Here is an 18048-nt window from a genome sequence, read left to right on the forward strand (position 1 = left end):
TAAGGGTTCTAGCACTGCATACTAGTGGTCGCAGACTCTGTACTGAACTGAACTCTTCCCAGACCAAAACTACTAGACTGAACTCACTCCGCCAGCAGGAATCCCTCCCCTATAGGGCTGTGTCACAGGAAGGAGGATAGAGAGTGGATCAGAGGTAGAAAGTCTGCACCTGAGATTGGTCAACATAACACACACATGTAACCTTGTGTACACTGCAGCTGGGCACCATAAGAAAGGAAAGTGGGACACCAAGTGGCAGGAGTGCTAAGTACAGCTTCATCCCATAGTGTGGCACCTGAGAGAGATACTTTACTTAGGTGGTATAAAATTTAGTGGTCGACCAGTACAGGGACACTACACTCTGTGTGCACCAAGGTACCTAAGGAGGACACTATTACCATGTGGTTATCTAACAATGGCAGCAGACTCTGCCAGTGGGCCGCTATATATCATCATGGCAGTCAAGGCTGTCAAGGTCTATAGGGTGATTATACCCTGTTGAACACCAGTATATTGCTTATATGTAACTGTATGCTAATGACATTACCTATATTGGTATATGTGATAGATATATGGGGTCTTAGTGGTGATCTATGGTGATGAGGTGACGTATCTATTCCATATATAAGGGGGTCCTGGCAGGACCCCAGCCCTTTTATTCTAGCCTTGAAAACCCCATTTGACAGCAATGGAACCATATAACGATGAGCTTACAACATGAAACATACCTCTAAGCACATACTTGTGCTATGTGGCTGTGTCCTACTTGAACAATAGGTGTAAGGGTACAAACCCACACACCGTATACACAGCAGATACGCAGCAAAAATGCAGCAGATTTGAAGCAGATTTGGTGGTGCAGATTTGATGCTGTGTCCAGTTATTTAGATCTAATCTGCTGCGTATTTGTTGCGTGTTTGTTGCGTATTTGCTGCGTACCGCAGCAGTAAATAAGCTGCGTATACGGTGTGTGGGTTTATACCCTTAAGTAGGATTGCAACCACCACAACAATAGAAAAACCTTCTTAAAACCGGTTATTGCTAAGAGGCCCGCAGAGAGAATTATGGTTGCTGAAAGGGGGCCACAAATGGCCATTATCTTCCACCCATGCTGAGCAGAAGGAGTAAAAAAAAAAGAGTTGACAACCACTTTAATACTTGAACACAATCCCAAAGTGCCGAGCAAAGTGCTGTATAATCGCTCCGACCATGATATCCGTCGGAAAGCGATACCAGGCGTGCTGCTGCAAGGTACTCGGAATAGCAAGTAATCCCTAATATGTTTTAGAGAGCTATTACCAATGCGTTGCTAAATGAATCTGAAGCAAACACATTTATAACGTTAGTGTGTAGACCCAGGGGAGGAAATGTGACTATTATCGTGACGATCAGGAGCTGAAATCATACTGTAGGTAAGCAGTTTCCTGTTCTACAATGTGCGATAAGATTATGTGTGTTCATTTAGATGAAATAATTATACAGCAAGAAACGCGATGCAGCTTATGTTTATCTCATTTTATTTTCTTTAATGCCTGTAAAATTTTCCTATACATAGTATATACTGTACATAAGCTAATGCCGTTTAACCCACTAAATACCTAGTTTCCAAATATCCATAATTACAAATATACTAACCAACGTAATTTTGGCTGTGTCTTAAGTAAGAGCTTTATGAAGTATTGGTTACAGCATTGAAGTGAGTATTTGACTGACATCTGTGTGATTGCTGATGCCAATCATTAGCAGTAAGCTTCCAGCTGGTATTTATTGGGTATGGTGTGTCATACTGCCCCACAGCTTGTGCACTGTACATGAAGGGTGGATAGGGGATAACAAGCTCGGATGAGATTAAGGAGCCTGGAACAATGTATGCAACCCATAGAGTGGGCAGTGATATGCAACGGGAGTAGGACCCCTCCCCCCCCCCCCCGGTGAATTTCTATGTTATCATTGGCCAATATCAGTGCTCACAGATTATATTTGTTTCCAGATTCCACTTGGCGTTTTATTTACTATGTTTCTACCTCTTCCTCTCCAGCCTTAACAGCTGGAACCCCCTTGAAGAATCATTGAAATTGCACCAAAGTGTCCATATTTGTCATGTGTTAACGTCGGCCTATGGCTTTGTACCTTATACACCTCAATGAAAAGTGCCTTTTGTCACCTTGCTGGAATAAGTGTAAATTGCTGCAAAAACTGGAGAAGTTATTCTCAAAACTGTACTTGAGCTGAACTCAGACTATATTATCTTGCCAGTCAATCATCTGAATGGGCAGCATGTGATGTTAGATTTCCCTTGCAGCAACCACAGACGCTGCCTTCCTCTGCGATAACAACCGATGGTTAGGGATTAGAGAAGCTGCACCTACAGTCTTCAGCTTAACACCTTGCGGGCTTCTCTTTACAATGACATTATGGGTAATTTGTCATGATTAGTGAAATGGATCTAGCGTAGTTATATATACATATACCTCCGCTAGGTCCATTTCACTAATCATGACAAATTACCCATAATGTCATATACCCATAATACATATAAAATATATAACATATGAGAGTCACTGAGGAGCCATAAGTTTTTAAGGTCCTTTAAAACAGAGCTTTTTAAATTTTTTGTCTCACCAGGCAATCCATGTTGATTCTGGGGCCTCACCAACAAACACATACTACTATGCAGCGCCACATACAGTCAGGTGGTACATACAATATACGAGGGCAGGACCAAATCAGCACCACAGTACAGCAACAAATACTTCTCCAATTTTGGTAAACCAGTAGTGAGGTGCAGCAGTAAATACTTCTCTACCAGGGATAAACCAAAACCACAGTGCAGCAAAAAAAACAAACCCTCCACCTGTAGTAACTCAACACCACATTACATAAATACATACTGCTCCACCTGTAGTAACCCAACACCACATTACATAAATACATACTGCTCCACCTGTAGTAACCCAACACCATATTACATAAATACATACTGCTCCACCTGTAGTAACCCAACAACACATTACATAAATACATACTGCTCCACCTGTAGAAACCCAACACCACATTACATAAATACATACTGCTCCACCTGTTGTAATCATACACCACATTACATAAATACATACTGCTCCACCTGTATTTACCCAACACCACATTACATAAATACATATTGCTCCACCTGTAGTAACCCAACACCACATTACATAAATACATGCTGCTCCACCTGTCGTAACCCAACACCACATTACATAAATACATACTGCTCCACCTGTCGTAACCCAACACCACATTACATAAATACATACTGCTCCACCTGTAGTAACCCAACACCACATTACATAAATACATACTGCTCCACCTGTAGTAACCCAACACCACATTACATAAATACATACTGCTCCACCTGTTGTAATCAAACACTGCTGTGCAGCAATAAATACTTCTCTAGCAGCGACAAATCAAAACCACAGTGCAGGGAAAAAAAAACAAAAAAAAAACAACCATCTCCTCCACCTGTAGTAACCCAACACCACATTGCAAAAATACATACTGCTCCACCTGTAGTTATCCAGCACCATAGTGCATAAAGAAATACTGCTCCACCTGTAGTAAATTAAGGTCACAGTGCAGCAACAAATATCGTTCCACTTTTAGTAAAACTAACACTGCAGTGTATAAATACATAGTGCTCCACCTGTTGTAACCCAACACTGACGTGCAGAAATGAATGGTTCTCTACTAGTGACAAACCAAAACCAAACGGCAGCAACAAAACTACTCCACCTGTTTAGTACTGCACAAATACACACTGCTCCACCTTTATAACCCAACATCACACTGCACTAATACACATTACTCCACTCTCCACACACACACATACACAGGCAGACACACACACATACACACAAAGCAGAACAGGCTACTAGCTCACCTCCTTTTCCCGTGGCAGCTACTCTGCCCTAAAACTAAGCCCCTAACCCCTACACGACTTTTAGTCCCAGGACAGGGTTGTCTCTCTGGTAATATATCGCCCTGAAGGAGGTTCTCTTTTCTGTTATACTGCCCCCAAGCTTAGGAACCTGGGGGATCATGGTCATGTGACCATGACAAGTCCTGAACTTCTTGTGATGATGATGCAGGGGTCATCATCGGGGTAGTCTCTGCATTGGAGTCCTTGCTGTGTGCCAGTGTCGGGCACAGACAGGGACCCTACCCTCACCAGATTGTGACCTACACAGTTTGATAAGTTCTGCCTAAATAATTACTGCTGCTTGTTACTAGACTTTGCAGCAGAAGTCGGTAAGACAACACCCACTGTCTGACGTCACTAATTTCTCTGCAGCTATTGGCTGTGTAATCAGTCAGTGTACCTTGCAATTCTACAGGTAATGTCAATGAGAGTTACAAAAGTCAACCAACCGCACCCGCGTTGGAGGATACCATGTGGCCCTTAAACGGGAACTCCAGCAAAAATCTTTTTCATTCAAATCAACTGTAGAGAATCCCCAAAGAAAATCTCTGCTCTGGACAGTTCCTGGCATGGACAGAGGTGGCAGCAGAGAGCACTGTGTTGGACTTAAAAGAAAACACCATTTCCTGCAGGACATACAGCAGCTGATAAGTACTGGAAGACTGGAGATTCTTGAATAGAAATAAATTACAAATCTATATAACTTTCTGAAACCAGTTGATTTGAAAGAAAAAGATTTTTGCCAGAGTACCCCTTTAATCTCAAGAAAGGTGCATCTATCGGACATAAGTGTCTATATAGGAACATCCCTTTAATCATTTGACTACAAAGACTGAATATACAGTTTATGACTTGATAACTGAAGGATTCTTCCCTTTAAAGGGGTTATCCAGCGCTACAAAAACATGGCCATTTTCCCCCTACTGTTGTCTCCAGTTCAGGTGCGGTTTGCAATTAAGCTCCATTTACTTCAATGGGACTGAATTTCAAAACCCCACCCAAACTAAAGACAACAGTAGGGGGAAAGTGGCCATGTTTTTGTAGCGTTGGATAACCCCTTTAAGATTGTAAGGAAACAGCAGGGGAGACCAGATAAAAAGACCTGCGAACAAGCTTCAGACTTGATTTTTGATAGTAGTCACTTGACTATGAAGACTGAACATGTAATAGTTTAACACCAGATAAGTGACGGAAACAGTAGAGGACATAAGAAAGCAAGAAAAAAAAAGATGAAGTTCCCCTTGAAGGTCATCAGATGCATCATATAAAGCAATATATTGCTTTCCGCACAATCTGCTTTCTCTATGTTAGTGTTTCCCTATCAGATAGCTTCCCTACAGAATCATTCCTTTGTTCGTTCCTGTCTCCATGGAAAATGCATCTCTTTGACGCCTGTGATGGAGCCTAAAGAAAATTTATTTGCCCTGCAGTAAAAGCCACTTTGTGCACACAACACAAAGATACAACCGAATAAGTGTGATTTTTCTTTCTCCCCACAGGATCCTATGGAACTCCTCAACAGAACCCAACACAAAGGTAACGGAACCAATGTCATTGCGATTTGTTACAAATTTTCTTGGGGACTGGAATAATCGGAAGCCATTTGATTACTTGACATGGGAAAAATGATCCCTCTGTAGCCAATTTCCCAAAGCCCTTCTCCCCTTACCTTTCCCCAGAAATGAGACACCGACTCCAGCCTTTGGAAATATTTTGGCCACAGCAGCCAATTTTATTATTAACAAAAATAACACAAAACATAAATAACCATTATCTGAATATAATATAATATATCAATGTAAACTAACTGTCCGGTACGGGAGGGAGTCCTTGAAGCTAAAATATATATAACCGGCCACCATAAATTGCACTATTTATCCTAGAGATAAACATCTTATCACTATTCCTGCCCCCAGCCGGTTACCACAGGCTCAGGAGCCCCTATTCCAACTCCATTGGCCGATTACCCATAACACCCGACCACTCCCCGGGACACCACCCTGTCGGGAGCCCAATATCCTCCAATTAACGTGCTGATCCTCTAATTAAACGGGGGGTTCACCCTCCCTCGTGTACCCCCTTTGTACATTTTTTGCCAACTCCAAGGACCCCCTGACCCGCCACAAGCTGCTATGACAGTGACCTTTAAACCAAAACACACAACCCATCATCCCCCTAATAATCCCAACATGAGCAACCCCCCAGCCAACCCCATCCGTCCGAAGCTACTCTTCAGGGAGGGCGGGCGGGACTCTTCAACCACCGCTCCTCGTGTGTTGTCCTGTTCCCCAGTAGGGAGGTCTATAAAACCTCCCCTCCCTCTAACTCCACCCCTTCCCTGTTCCCGCTCTCTCTCACTGACTGTCCCCCACCCCCTATTAACCCTTGCGCTCCATTTTCCCTGTCATGCCGGCCTCCCTAAACTGCGTTGCGTCCGGTCTTCTCTTGACATGGGAAAAATGATCCCTCTGTAGCCAATTTCCCAAAGCCCTTCTCCCCTTACCTTTCCCCAGAAATGAGACACCGACTCCAGCCTTTGGAAATATTTTGGCCACAGCAGCCAATTTTATTATTAACAAAAATAACACAAAACATAAATAACCATTATCTGAATATAATATAATATATCAATGTAAACTAACTGTCCGGTACGGGAGGGAGTCCTTGAAGCTAAAATATATATAACCGGCCACCATAAATTGCACTATTTATCCTAGAGATAAACATCTTATCACTATTCCTGCCCCCAGCCGGTTACCACAGGCTCAGGAGCCCCTATTCCAACTCCATTGGCCGATTACCCATAACACCCGACCACTCCCCGGGACACCACCCTGTCGGGAGCCCAATATCCTCCAATTAACGTGCTGATCCTCTAATTAAACGGGGAGTTCACCCTCCCTCGTGTACCCCCTTTGTACATTTTTTGCCAACTCCAAGGACCCCCTGACCCGCCACCACGAGCACCTTTGAACCCCTCAAATGTGCGAGTTCCTCCACAAAACAAGGGCTCGTTCTATCCCTTCACCCAATGCCAGAGTCCACAGGTCGGTCCCCACTGCGTTCAGATGAACCCCATCACCCAACCAATAGTCCACGGAGACATCTTCCAGCTCGCGGTGTCGCACGGACACCCCCCCATTCCTGGACACAAACGAGCCCACCGCCCGGTTGACTTTCACCCGGGCCTTATTCAACTTATCCACAGATCGGGCCCCTTTCCACATCTTCCTGGGGACGATGTCCGACCACACCACCAGCACCCCTGGAAAAGTCCTCCAGAGGCGCAAAATGTCATAGCGGACATCCCTAATCAGTTCGCGGAAGGGGCGCACTCCCAGATCGTTCCCCCCCAAATGCAATACCAATATATCTGGGGGCCTGTCAAGCCGAGCAAAACGACAAAAATCAGGAAGCATACGATTCCATGCCATACCGCTCACCCCCAGCCACCGCAAGACCGCCTCCTCCCTGGACAAACCAAGCTGCCGCCCTTCTGGGCGAACGTCCGCCCTCCGTGCACCCCGGCATACAAACGAATGCCCCATAATCCAAATAAGACAAAGACCTGGACCTGCAACATATAAAAACAAACGAAGAAAAAAAGGGGGGGGGTTAAGTAGCGAAAAATAAAACACACCAAAACACCCCAACATCACCCTTACCAATGACAGCCGTCGCCCCCCCCGCCCTATCCCCATTAAGCCAAACCTAGTCCCCACTAGACCACCACCATATGCGGCCTCACGTAAGACCTATACCGACCCGACTCCCACCTACCTATGCGCCGCACAACCTCCGCACTCAACCCCCAACCAGCCGCTTCGGTAGCTGCCCCAATCCTGAATGAATGGGGAGCAAAAGCCGACCCATCCAAACCCAATTCCTCCAGACATCTCCTAAAAACCGCAGAAAATTGGTACCTAGACAGAAAAGACCCGTCACCATGGCACAACAAAGGGCCCCCCGCTGACCCCCGAAAACCCAGGAAAACCGCCAAACAACGCACCGGGCACATTGGCGACCCCTGCACCGCCCGCAACACCACCCCACGCCCCCTTCCCCTCTGATCCGTTTTAGACCGCCGAATTCGAAATACTACCGTGTCCCCTTCCAGCCGAACATCCTCCCGCAACAAACCTCCTGCTCTACTGGCCGAAGGGGACACCAACTCCCCCACCCGCAAGGCCCCAAAAAACGCCCACGAGAAAGCTAAACTAAACAATGCAACCTCCGACTCTGACCTGCCTACTGACTCCAACCGAGCACCAATCCGTTCCAACAATGCAAACGACACCGGCCTCCTAGTATCCGGCTGAACTCTACCTCTGCGAAACCCTTTCAATGCCTGACCCACTAAAAAATTCTTAGTAACATCTCTGAGACCCCGAAGCTTAAGACCGAAGGCCAGCGCAGCCACAAAACGATTCACCCGTGAAACCGACCAACCCGTTGCAGCTGCGTGTCCTAACCACCCCAGAATGGCCCCAACCCGGTCCTCATCTGACTGCCCTGTGCCCCAACGACTCTCCCAAGACCTCCACTCCTCCCAGGCTGCAGAGTAGGCCGACCAGGTGCTTCCCGCAAGAGAACACCGCACAAGCTCTTCCGCCGTCAGCAGGCAAGCCTCCACAGATGAGGCGGACAGGGGATTCCTTCCGCAGCCGCTTCCGGGACCAGGGCTCGGAACCGCTCCCACTGCTGACGAGAAAGAGAATCGGCCACTGAGTTACGCACACCCGGCACATGAACCGCCACCACCCACGCATTAAGGGACAGACAGCTAAGTACCAAATTACGCAGCAAGCGCACCACCGGCGGGGAAGAGGCCGAGCCTGAATTGATGGCGGAAACCACTGCCTGATTGTCGCAATGGAACCGTACTTTCCGGTCCCGGAACTTTTCTCCCCAGACAGATACCGCAACTACTATGGGGAAAAGTTCCAGGAGAGCCAGATTCCGCACTAGACCCCTCGTCACCCAGTCCTCCGGCCACAGTCCCGCACACCACTGGCCCCCGCAATAGGCGCCAAAACCCACGCTCCCTGCCGCATCCGTGAACAACTCCCAGTCAAAATCGTTCACTACCGGGGCTATCACCAGAGACCTGCCATTGTAGGTCCCCAAAAAGGAAGACCACACCCTTAAATCCTCCCGCAATTCACTCGTCAGCCGGACAAAATGATGTGGAGCCCTAACGCCCGCCGTCGCCCCCGCCAAACGCCTGCAGAACACCCTCCCCATGGGCATAATGCGGCAAGCGAAGTTCAATTTTCCCAAAAGCGATTGAAGCTCTCTGAGTTGAATTTTTTGCTTAACTTGAGCCCGCCGGACCTCTGCCTTCAGAGCCTCAAGCTTTTCGTCAGGCAACCTGCACTCCATTCGAACAGAATCAATAGTGATTCCCAAGAACTTAAGTGCAGTCGCCGGGCCCTCCGTTTTTTCCCCAGCCAGCGGAACCCCAAAACGATCCGAAACCCACTCCATCGTCCCCAGTAATGTCCGACAAATAGGCGATCCGGGTGGACCGATGAACAGAAAATCGTCCAAGTAATGAACGACCGACTGCACCTCCGCCAGGTCCCGGACCACCCATTCCAGGAAGGAGCTGAATGCTTCAAAGTAAGCACACGAAAGCGAGCAGCCCATGGGGAGACACCTATCAACAAAAAAGGCGCCTTCCCAAAAACAGCCAAGCAAACGCATACTCACAGGGCGAACTGGAAGGAGGCGAAAAGCGGATTCAATATCCGTTTTTGCCATCAACGCTCCTGGGCCATACTCTCGCACCCATGCCACCGCCGCATCAAACGAGGTGTAAACCACCGAGCATAAGTCGGGGTCTATCCCGTCATTCACCGACCTGCCATGGGGGTGAGAAAGGTGATGAATGAGCCGAAATTTATTCGGCTCCTTCTTGGGAACCACACCCAACGGGGACACCACCAAATCGCCCCAAGGAGGGGCAGGAAAGGGGCCCGCCATCCTACCCAAGGAGACTTCCTTGGCCAATTTCTCAGTGACCACCAATGGGTGTTGATATGCCGATCGCAGATTTCTCGTCGTAAAAGGGACCACATGGGAAGGCGGAGGAATGAGAAAACCTTCCGTAAAACCCTCAGTGAGCAGAGCCGCCCTGGCCCTGTCCGGGAATCTGTCTAGAAAGGGGCGCATCGCGCCCACTTTCACCGGAGTCACCCCCATATCCAGTGCCACGACCTTTTCCCTTTCTGAAGCAGCGGGCGGAACCATGCGAGGTCCCCCCACATGTTCCGCAGGCATGCCGAAATTTGCAGGCCGTCCCATATTTGCACTGGCCCTCGTTAAATTGCCAGCACAAACCGGCCTTCCCCCCCCCCCCCCCCGATTGCTGCGACTGCAGTTGCCCGGAAGGCTGGCCGGAGAATCCGGCCCCCCCGAGAAAGGACTGCCCCTGGCGTGCAGGCCCCATGACCTTCAGCCAAAGGCCAATATCCTTCTGGTCCCATTTGATACTCGGCCTAACCGCCTTCCGCTGCCTAAACTGCTCGTCATACCGGAGCCAAGCCTGACCCCCGTAGACGCGGTATGCCTCTCCGATGGAATCCTGATAGCAGAAAAGGCCCGAACAATTCTCCGGGGCCTTTTCCCCTATTACGCTCGCCAAGATGGCGAACGCCTGAAGCCAATTCGTAAAAGATTGGGGAATAAGCCGCCACCGGCGCTTCTCCTCCTCTTCCTTTTTTAGCTCAAAACGCTTGCCCTTGTCCAGATTAAATTTTTCCAGCGGAAGGAGGGAGAAGATCTCCACATACTCATCTCGCCAGATTTTTTCCCTCACGTCCGGTTTTAAATGAGCCCCCAGGGGCCCCTCAAAACAAACATAAACCTCACCCTTAGCCCGATCATCCAGTCTCACCCAGTCTACCTCCTTTTCTTTCTCTGTCTGGACGGACACGGCCACGCCAGCCGACCCCCCAGAGGTCGCTCCTTCAACCGCGGCCGCGGAAACCGGTGCCGGAGGCACCCCAACCCATGCTGACACAGGCGCCTGCGCAACCCCCATCCCAACCGCCACCTGCCCAGAGACCCGTTCCCCCACAGAAGGCGCTTGCGCAACTTCAGGCCCCGCTGCCACTTGCCCCGCAGCGGACGCGCGCCCCACCAAGGCCCTAATCCCAGTTAAAAGCTCCTGCAGACTCGCCCCCAAACCCCCCCATGAGCCCCCCTCTGGCCCCACACCGGGGTCCCCCCGACCCCAACCCCCCCCAGCAGAGACAAATGCATTAGGGACAAACACGGAAGACTCACCAGGCTGCCCGGGTGCTGTGGGCCCGCCAGCCGGAAACTCCGGGTCTCCTCGGTGATCTGACTCCGCGCCGTCGTCACGGAGATCCAATCCAGGCATCAGGGAACTGGCCCGACGATTGCGGGCCATCTGGGAGGAAGCTGGAGCAGGGGGAACCGATCCCCTCCCCGGCGCAAGGCCGCTAGCAGGCAGGGACACAGCAGACCGCATGGGCACACGACGGCTGCCTCCGGTGACGTCATCAGCTGTGCGCCCGGCTGCCGACCGCAACCGGCGCGAGGTGCTTCGGGGGTTCTGGGTGCCGGGGGCACGTCTGGCAGGCGCCCCGACCGGAACCTCGCCAGGGGAACCTGCCGCCGGTGACTGCTCACGCCGCCTGGAAGGGGGAAGGGGGCCCCTGGCTGAGGGCTGAGGCCTACCCCGATCCGCAGGGCCCGGCCGCACCGGTGGATTCCTCTCAGATCTCGGGCCCCGACCCCGAGTGGTGGGAAGGGGGGCCGAGCCTGGAGGGTCCCTGGAGGGGCTCCTGCGGCGGCGTCGGGCCCTCGGGGGAGAAGACGGGCTGAGCCGAGCAGGCGGCCGCGAGCGCCGCGAGCTACGCTGCCGGGCAGGAGGGGGCGGGCTGTCGTCGTCCTCATCCCGGCCCACCGCTGGAGAGGCCGGAAACAGCGAGTCGGGAGGCGATACCGGGGCAGGAGACCCCGCTCCGGACGGCCCCGGAACAGCGGGACCAGGGGAACCGGCCACCGGAAAAGGAGCGGAGGAAGGGTTCAGGATGGCCTGTACCTGGGTATCAAACCAGGCCCGATCGTCAAAGGATGCCGCCGCCTCCCGCAGATGCTGCAACAGTTCAGGAACCGAGAGGGCCATAACGGTAAATCACGTCAAGCTCTTCCTCAAACGTCTTGCTTCACACTCTTCACTCTTCAACCACCGCTCCTCGTGTGTTGTCCTGTTCCCCAGTAGGGAGGTCTATAAAACCTCCCCTCCCTCTAACTCCACCCCTTCCCTGTTCCCGCTCTCTCTCACTGACTGTCCCCCACCCCCTATTAACCCTTGCGCTCCATTTTCCCTGTCATGCCGGCCTCCCTAAACTGCGTTGCGTCCGGCCTTCTCTGTACTAAGGTGGTGCTAGATCGGCCGGGCATAGAGGATAGTGGCGGTCTGCTGCCGCCGCTCATGTTCCATAGCATATGGCTGCTATCCTGATCGTTTGTCTTTCAACATGTTGAAAGACAAACAACAGCAATGATCAGCCGACATCGTTCATGTCGACTGATCATTGCCTTTCATTACACAGGACGATTATCGACCATAGTGGCCGATATCAGCCGAATATGGCCGATAATTGTTCCATGTAATATGCTTCCTGTCTGTTGGGCGCCCCTGGCCGCCCTCCTCCCGTAGTGGTTTGTCCCTTAGGGTCCTATTCCACAGGACGATTATCGTTCACATAATCGTTAACGTTAAACGATCCAAACGACCGCTATTGTGAAAGACCTGAAATCGTTCACCCATTTACATGGAACGATGATCGTTACTTATGATCGTTCTTGCAGTCGTCTTGTCGTCGCTATTGCGTTCGTCACTATTGCGAACGACATCTTATTCAATGCGAACGATTTGCGAACGAGCAACGATGAAAATAGGTCCAGGTCTTATTAAACGATCAACGATTTCTCGTTCAGTCGATAATCGTCCCCTGGGATAGGACCCTTACCCTCTCCTGCCATGTATCATGATGTCACCTGGCACCGGCACTGACCTGACCCCCCTGATTGGCTTGACATGTGCCACGGACGACCATAGCGGTGCCTCTTGTCCACCTACACTCTGGTAAGGGGGGGTAGGTGTTTGTATACGAGGTCGGATGGGGTGGTAGTCGGGTGCTTGTTTGTGTGGTTGGGGGGCTGGGGAGGATCAGTGTTGGGTGGTTGTTTGTGATTGGATGTCATCTGGAGGGGTGGGAGGCTGTAGGATTTAGTCTACATTAGGGGGTCTCAGTTGAGGTGCGAGGGGGGGGGGTTATTGGCTTCTACCCTAAGGACAGCCCTGAGCATTTGTAACCAAAAAACAGGAATGGCTTTTTTTTTTTTTGTTCTCTGCGGGTTACAAATACTGATAGAAAATAAAAGGTCAAATGCTGCCATGTGAAACCAGCTTTATAAAGATTTTCAGCAACTCCTCAGAGAGCGATTGTCCAGCTGACGGTTATCTCTTCTGGTTTCCTGATACATGGCACAGCTGAATGTTCATGTGTTCTCTACGGGGAGAAGTAAGCTGCATCTGGCTTATCACACCAAGAACAATGGGATTAGTCATTATAAATCCATCACATCCGGACCACACTGGACATGTTTATTGTCCACCATCATTCACAAACAAGGGCTGATCAGCATTGTGCCTTTACACAGTATGACAAATCAAGTGGCCGGGCTGCAAGAACAATAAATGTGATGTTTGTGCAGCCATGGAAACAGACAGCACAGATAAACATATATCTGTGCTGTCAGTTTCCAGATCACACAGCAGTGCATACTTACCTAGTGCACTGCTGCTGTGATCCAGCATCCTGTTCCTTCAATTTCCTGTACAGTTGCCCTATCTTCAGGCCCAGCCTCTTTTAACTGTCAATTATTCTGGAGGAGGCAGCAGCGTGAAGATACAGTGGCTGGAAGATCTGAAGGAACAGAATGTCGGATCACAGCACAGTAGGTAAGTATGATGAAGTAGTCCAACAGCATCCACTTACTGCAGTCTTCAAATCTTTATTGTGAGCCAAATACAGAATGCAATGTTTTGCCCCTACATTGCACTCTCTGGGCACATCTAAGGAATCGGACCTCAAGGCACCAATCTGCACATACTAAAAACTTCATATGTGCTATCTTGGTGCTAGATTAAATCCTTCCCAACTTTGTGTTCTGCTGTATTTCATGGCGTTACTCAGTATAGGATCTAAATACATTATACAGGTATTGATTTATATAGTGAGATGGCTCTGCATAGTACAATGACATCACTGTACAAATAGCATGATAAGGCACTGTGCCCCCACACAACACCCACATATAGCACTCTCGTTCTCTTATGTGGAATCAAAGGTCTATGAGCCCCCTAGGAGTGCGGCAAATGCTTCCCCTGCATCCTCCTTAGCGATGCCGTATTATGCCGCACAATGACACACATCTCTGAATTATTCCTGTTAAGCAGTTAAAGCATATTTCCAGCCATGTGTTTGAAGTCTCATGCCTCAGGGTGCACCATTACAATGTTGTGTATTCAATTTAAAGTTACACGTCTTACCACCTGCATATATTTTATAGTTGTTTTCTCTTGTGTCCTATATTGAAATGAAGAGAATTGGTAAAAGGAGAAATGTGCAATTGTAGCTGCCTTAGCATACATGCGGATGTTGTGACCTTGGTGTAGGAGAATATTCCATGTGTAGGAGGTAAAAAGCTGAAAATAGTCTGTATATGTATATATATATATATATATATATATATATATATATATATATATATATATATATGTATATATATATATTGCTGTATACAAGATGAGGGACTAAAGACAGGCCGCAATAGCCTTCAAAAGTATATAAACATAAGTATAAAAAAGTATATAAACTGTATATATATATATATATATATATATATATATATATATGTATTACAAATACAACCCACTTGCACTTGTCCATCAAAAGCAACTAAATTCCCACCTTCCCTTTGGTTCCTGCTGATCTACTCTCTTTCAGGATCTTCCAAAAGCGTACTATGGCAGTATCTTTTGATTCCCATGTATTGTAGAGAAACCCAGGGTGTTCAGGACAGGTCCCCACCAATTGTTAGAGTGGGGAGAAGCGCTCGGCTAAGTGCTTTACTCCGCACCTGACTGCCTTTTCTTTCTCACTGCAGGACATGGTCTCCATTGTAAGTCTATAGAGATTGTCTGCTACACAGAGATTGAGATGGTCGCAAGGGAGTGAAGGATTCAGCTGAGCTATTCTCTTAAAGTGACTGTACCACCAGGCCTAGGCTGAAGCACTGGAGGCAGGCCGACCCACCCTTAGTGGGAAGAAACCCCAGCCCCTCCATGACGTGACTTCATTAGAACCAATGGAACCCTATCATAGAGGGGCGGGGGTTTCCTCCCACTAAGGGTAGGTCGGCCGCCTCCAGTGCTTCAGCCTGGACCTGGTGGTACAGTCACTTTAACTCCATATTACAATCAGTGGGGGGCTGGACATCCAAGACCTCAACCTCAAACATTTTGACACATCAAAGGTTTATAAAGTGATAGAGACCCTTTAAATCCATTACAGCATCCAATGACACTTAGACATATGGTGGCCACAAATGGTGTATAGAGAGCAAGATAATAATATTAATAATAATAATACTGATATAAAACTTGTATGTCTCCCACAGCCGCTCTTCTACAGAGGACCAGCAGGATCACAAGTCACCCTAAGCAGTATGGGAAACCAGACCTTGGTTCTCCTAGATGAGAAAGCCCGTCTGCTGCTGACTGAACCTGAGCGCAGCACCATGTCTTACTACCTCCAGCAGTACAAGGAGCGGCACATCCCAGTACAGGCCTTTATCATGGCCATGTTTGAACTCTTTAACACCCAGGCCAAGGTACAGTTATGGGGGAACTTTTGTGAATGGTATGTACTTCAGGGATTGTGGTGGCACTTGTTGTTGTTATGGACGTGTTCTGCTTAGAAGGAAATGAGGGCAAATATAGTCACTTTACGCAGACAATGTGCTTTTATTTTTAAAGGAGAAGTTCGGGAACAGATTTTCAAAACAGCAGGGTAGGAAGTGACTGAACATAACAACATGCACTTACCTCCGAGGCTCCAGCGCTGATGTCTGCTGTCCTACACTCTGGCTCTAGCGGGGTCTCAGCCACTGGTCAGGTCACATCCCAGGTCCACACTTAGACATAGGGTCCTATTCCCAGGGCCGATGGGGGCCCGATCAATAATGTAAACAAGTGCCGATCTGCTAGATTGTCGCTCGTTTACTGGGCCTATTCCACGGCCCGATAATCGCTTAGCAAGGGCTTCAGGGACATCGTTACCGATGTCCTTGCAGCCCTTGTTCAAACACCATACATTACCTAAGCATGTTGCAGGGCTTCTCCTGCGCTCCTTCCTCCTCCCAGTCCCGCGCGCAGCAGCAGCTTCGGTGCGGCCTGTCTGAGCTGACAGACCGCTCAGCCAATCACTGGCCGCAGCGGTCCTGGCCAGTGATTGGCTGAGCAGTCTGTCAGCTAAGACAGGCCGCACCGAAGCTGCTGCTGCGCGCGGGACTGGGAGGAGGAAGGAACGCAGGAGAAGCCCTGCAACATGCCTAGGTAATGTAGGGTGCTGCTAAAATCGTTGATCGCCTGCCACACACCGCTATTCCACACAGCGATGTGCGGTTGGTGCCCGATGATTTTAGGTTTGAACCTAAATAAATGATCAGCCGATGACACGATCATCAGCTGATCATTGTCTCTATTCCACGGAGCGATAATCGGTTGATTATCGTTCCGTTTAATAGGCCCCATAGAACAGGCCAGGAACCGGGACCCCAGTGCTGGAGCCGGGGAGGTAGGTGAATGTTGTTATGTTCAACCACCTCCTCCCAAGCTGTTTTGAGAAAAAAAAACTGCATGCCCAAACATTTCCTTTAAGAGATCCAATGAAGACTGTCCCCAAACTTATAAACTTGATAAATCTTGGTTTACAGATAAATTGGGTTAAATCTATTCTTATGCCATTGGGAGTTAATGAAAAAAAGCAATTTGCTCCTTTGAAAACTCTGGAGGAAGGGGGAGTTTTAGGAGTTTTAGATACTTGGGGATAAGGGTATCCAGAAGAATTGATGACTTTAATTACCTAACTCAAAGGAAGGTTATAGAATTATTGGGGAGGAAGGTGGAAACATGGCAAATCCTTTTAATTTCTAGAATGGACAGGATTGTTCTGATTAAATCAATTTAAGTTCCTAAACTCCTGTATGTTTTTGGGGGCAGCCCCAATGTGGCTAGAAGAATTTTTTTTAAGAGGATAAGGTTGATTTGAAAAAACTTTTCACAGGTCAAAAGTTTGTATTAGTGGGAGTCAAGGTGCTGAGATCCCCACTCCCAAGGCTGCACGCACTGTGCCTCTCCATCTCTGCTCTATGCAGCTATAGCACACAATATATGAAATTACTATGGAAGTCTACAGGACCCCACCAATTCCATATACTGGAACCCATAGACTTCCATTGTGACCATATACCATTCACTGTGGAATGGACTTTTGCTCCTTCATTCTAACGATTAGCAAAGTTCTCAGCACCTCCACCAGTACAAATGTCTAACATGTCACTATGATATATCACAAGTTTGTTAAAATATTAGGTACACCAGAATTTACATTTTCTTATATATCGCTGGAGCTGCTGTTAAAAATGGAAAAAGAGTCATACTTACCCACCCTAGTCTCCTACCAGTAAGGTTATTCCTTCCAATCCCCTGCTACTCACCACTTCTCCCTGTTCCAGAGCAGCATCCACCCATTCAGCCAATCACTGGCCACAGTGGTGTCCCGCCTCCATCAGTGATTGGCTGAGCAGGCAGGTCCTGCTCTGACACATCATTTTTGAAACAGGTAGAAACGGTGAGCAGCGGGGGACTGAATGGAGCACCAACGGGACTTTCAGAGGAACCTGATGGACTTATAAGTTAAATATTTTTGCATAGAATAGTTGGGTTAAATATTACATGTCTAGGAATAAATCATTATGTG

The 18048-nt window shown here is 48.6% G+C and overlaps 1 protein-coding gene across 1 annotated transcript in view; it reads left to right on the plus strand.

Moving 5' to 3' along the window:
* WHRN (whirlin) overlaps positions 1–18048 on the plus strand; it is a 105241-nt gene that overhangs the window by 62047 nt on the left and 25146 nt on the right. Inside the window, exons 7-8 of the mRNA XM_069943394.1 lie at positions 5461–5497; positions 15686–15898. Of these exons, the coding sequence (XP_069799495.1) occupies positions 5461–5497; positions 15686–15898 (250 nt within the window). The remainder of the gene's footprint in view (positions 1–5460; positions 5498–15685; positions 15899–18048) is intronic.

Source organism: Dendropsophus ebraccatus, chromosome 10, assembly GCF_027789765.1.
Source record: "Dendropsophus ebraccatus isolate aDenEbr1 chromosome 10, aDenEbr1.pat, whole genome shotgun sequence".
NCBI lineage: Eukaryota > Metazoa > Chordata > Amphibia > Anura > Hylidae > Dendropsophus > Dendropsophus ebraccatus.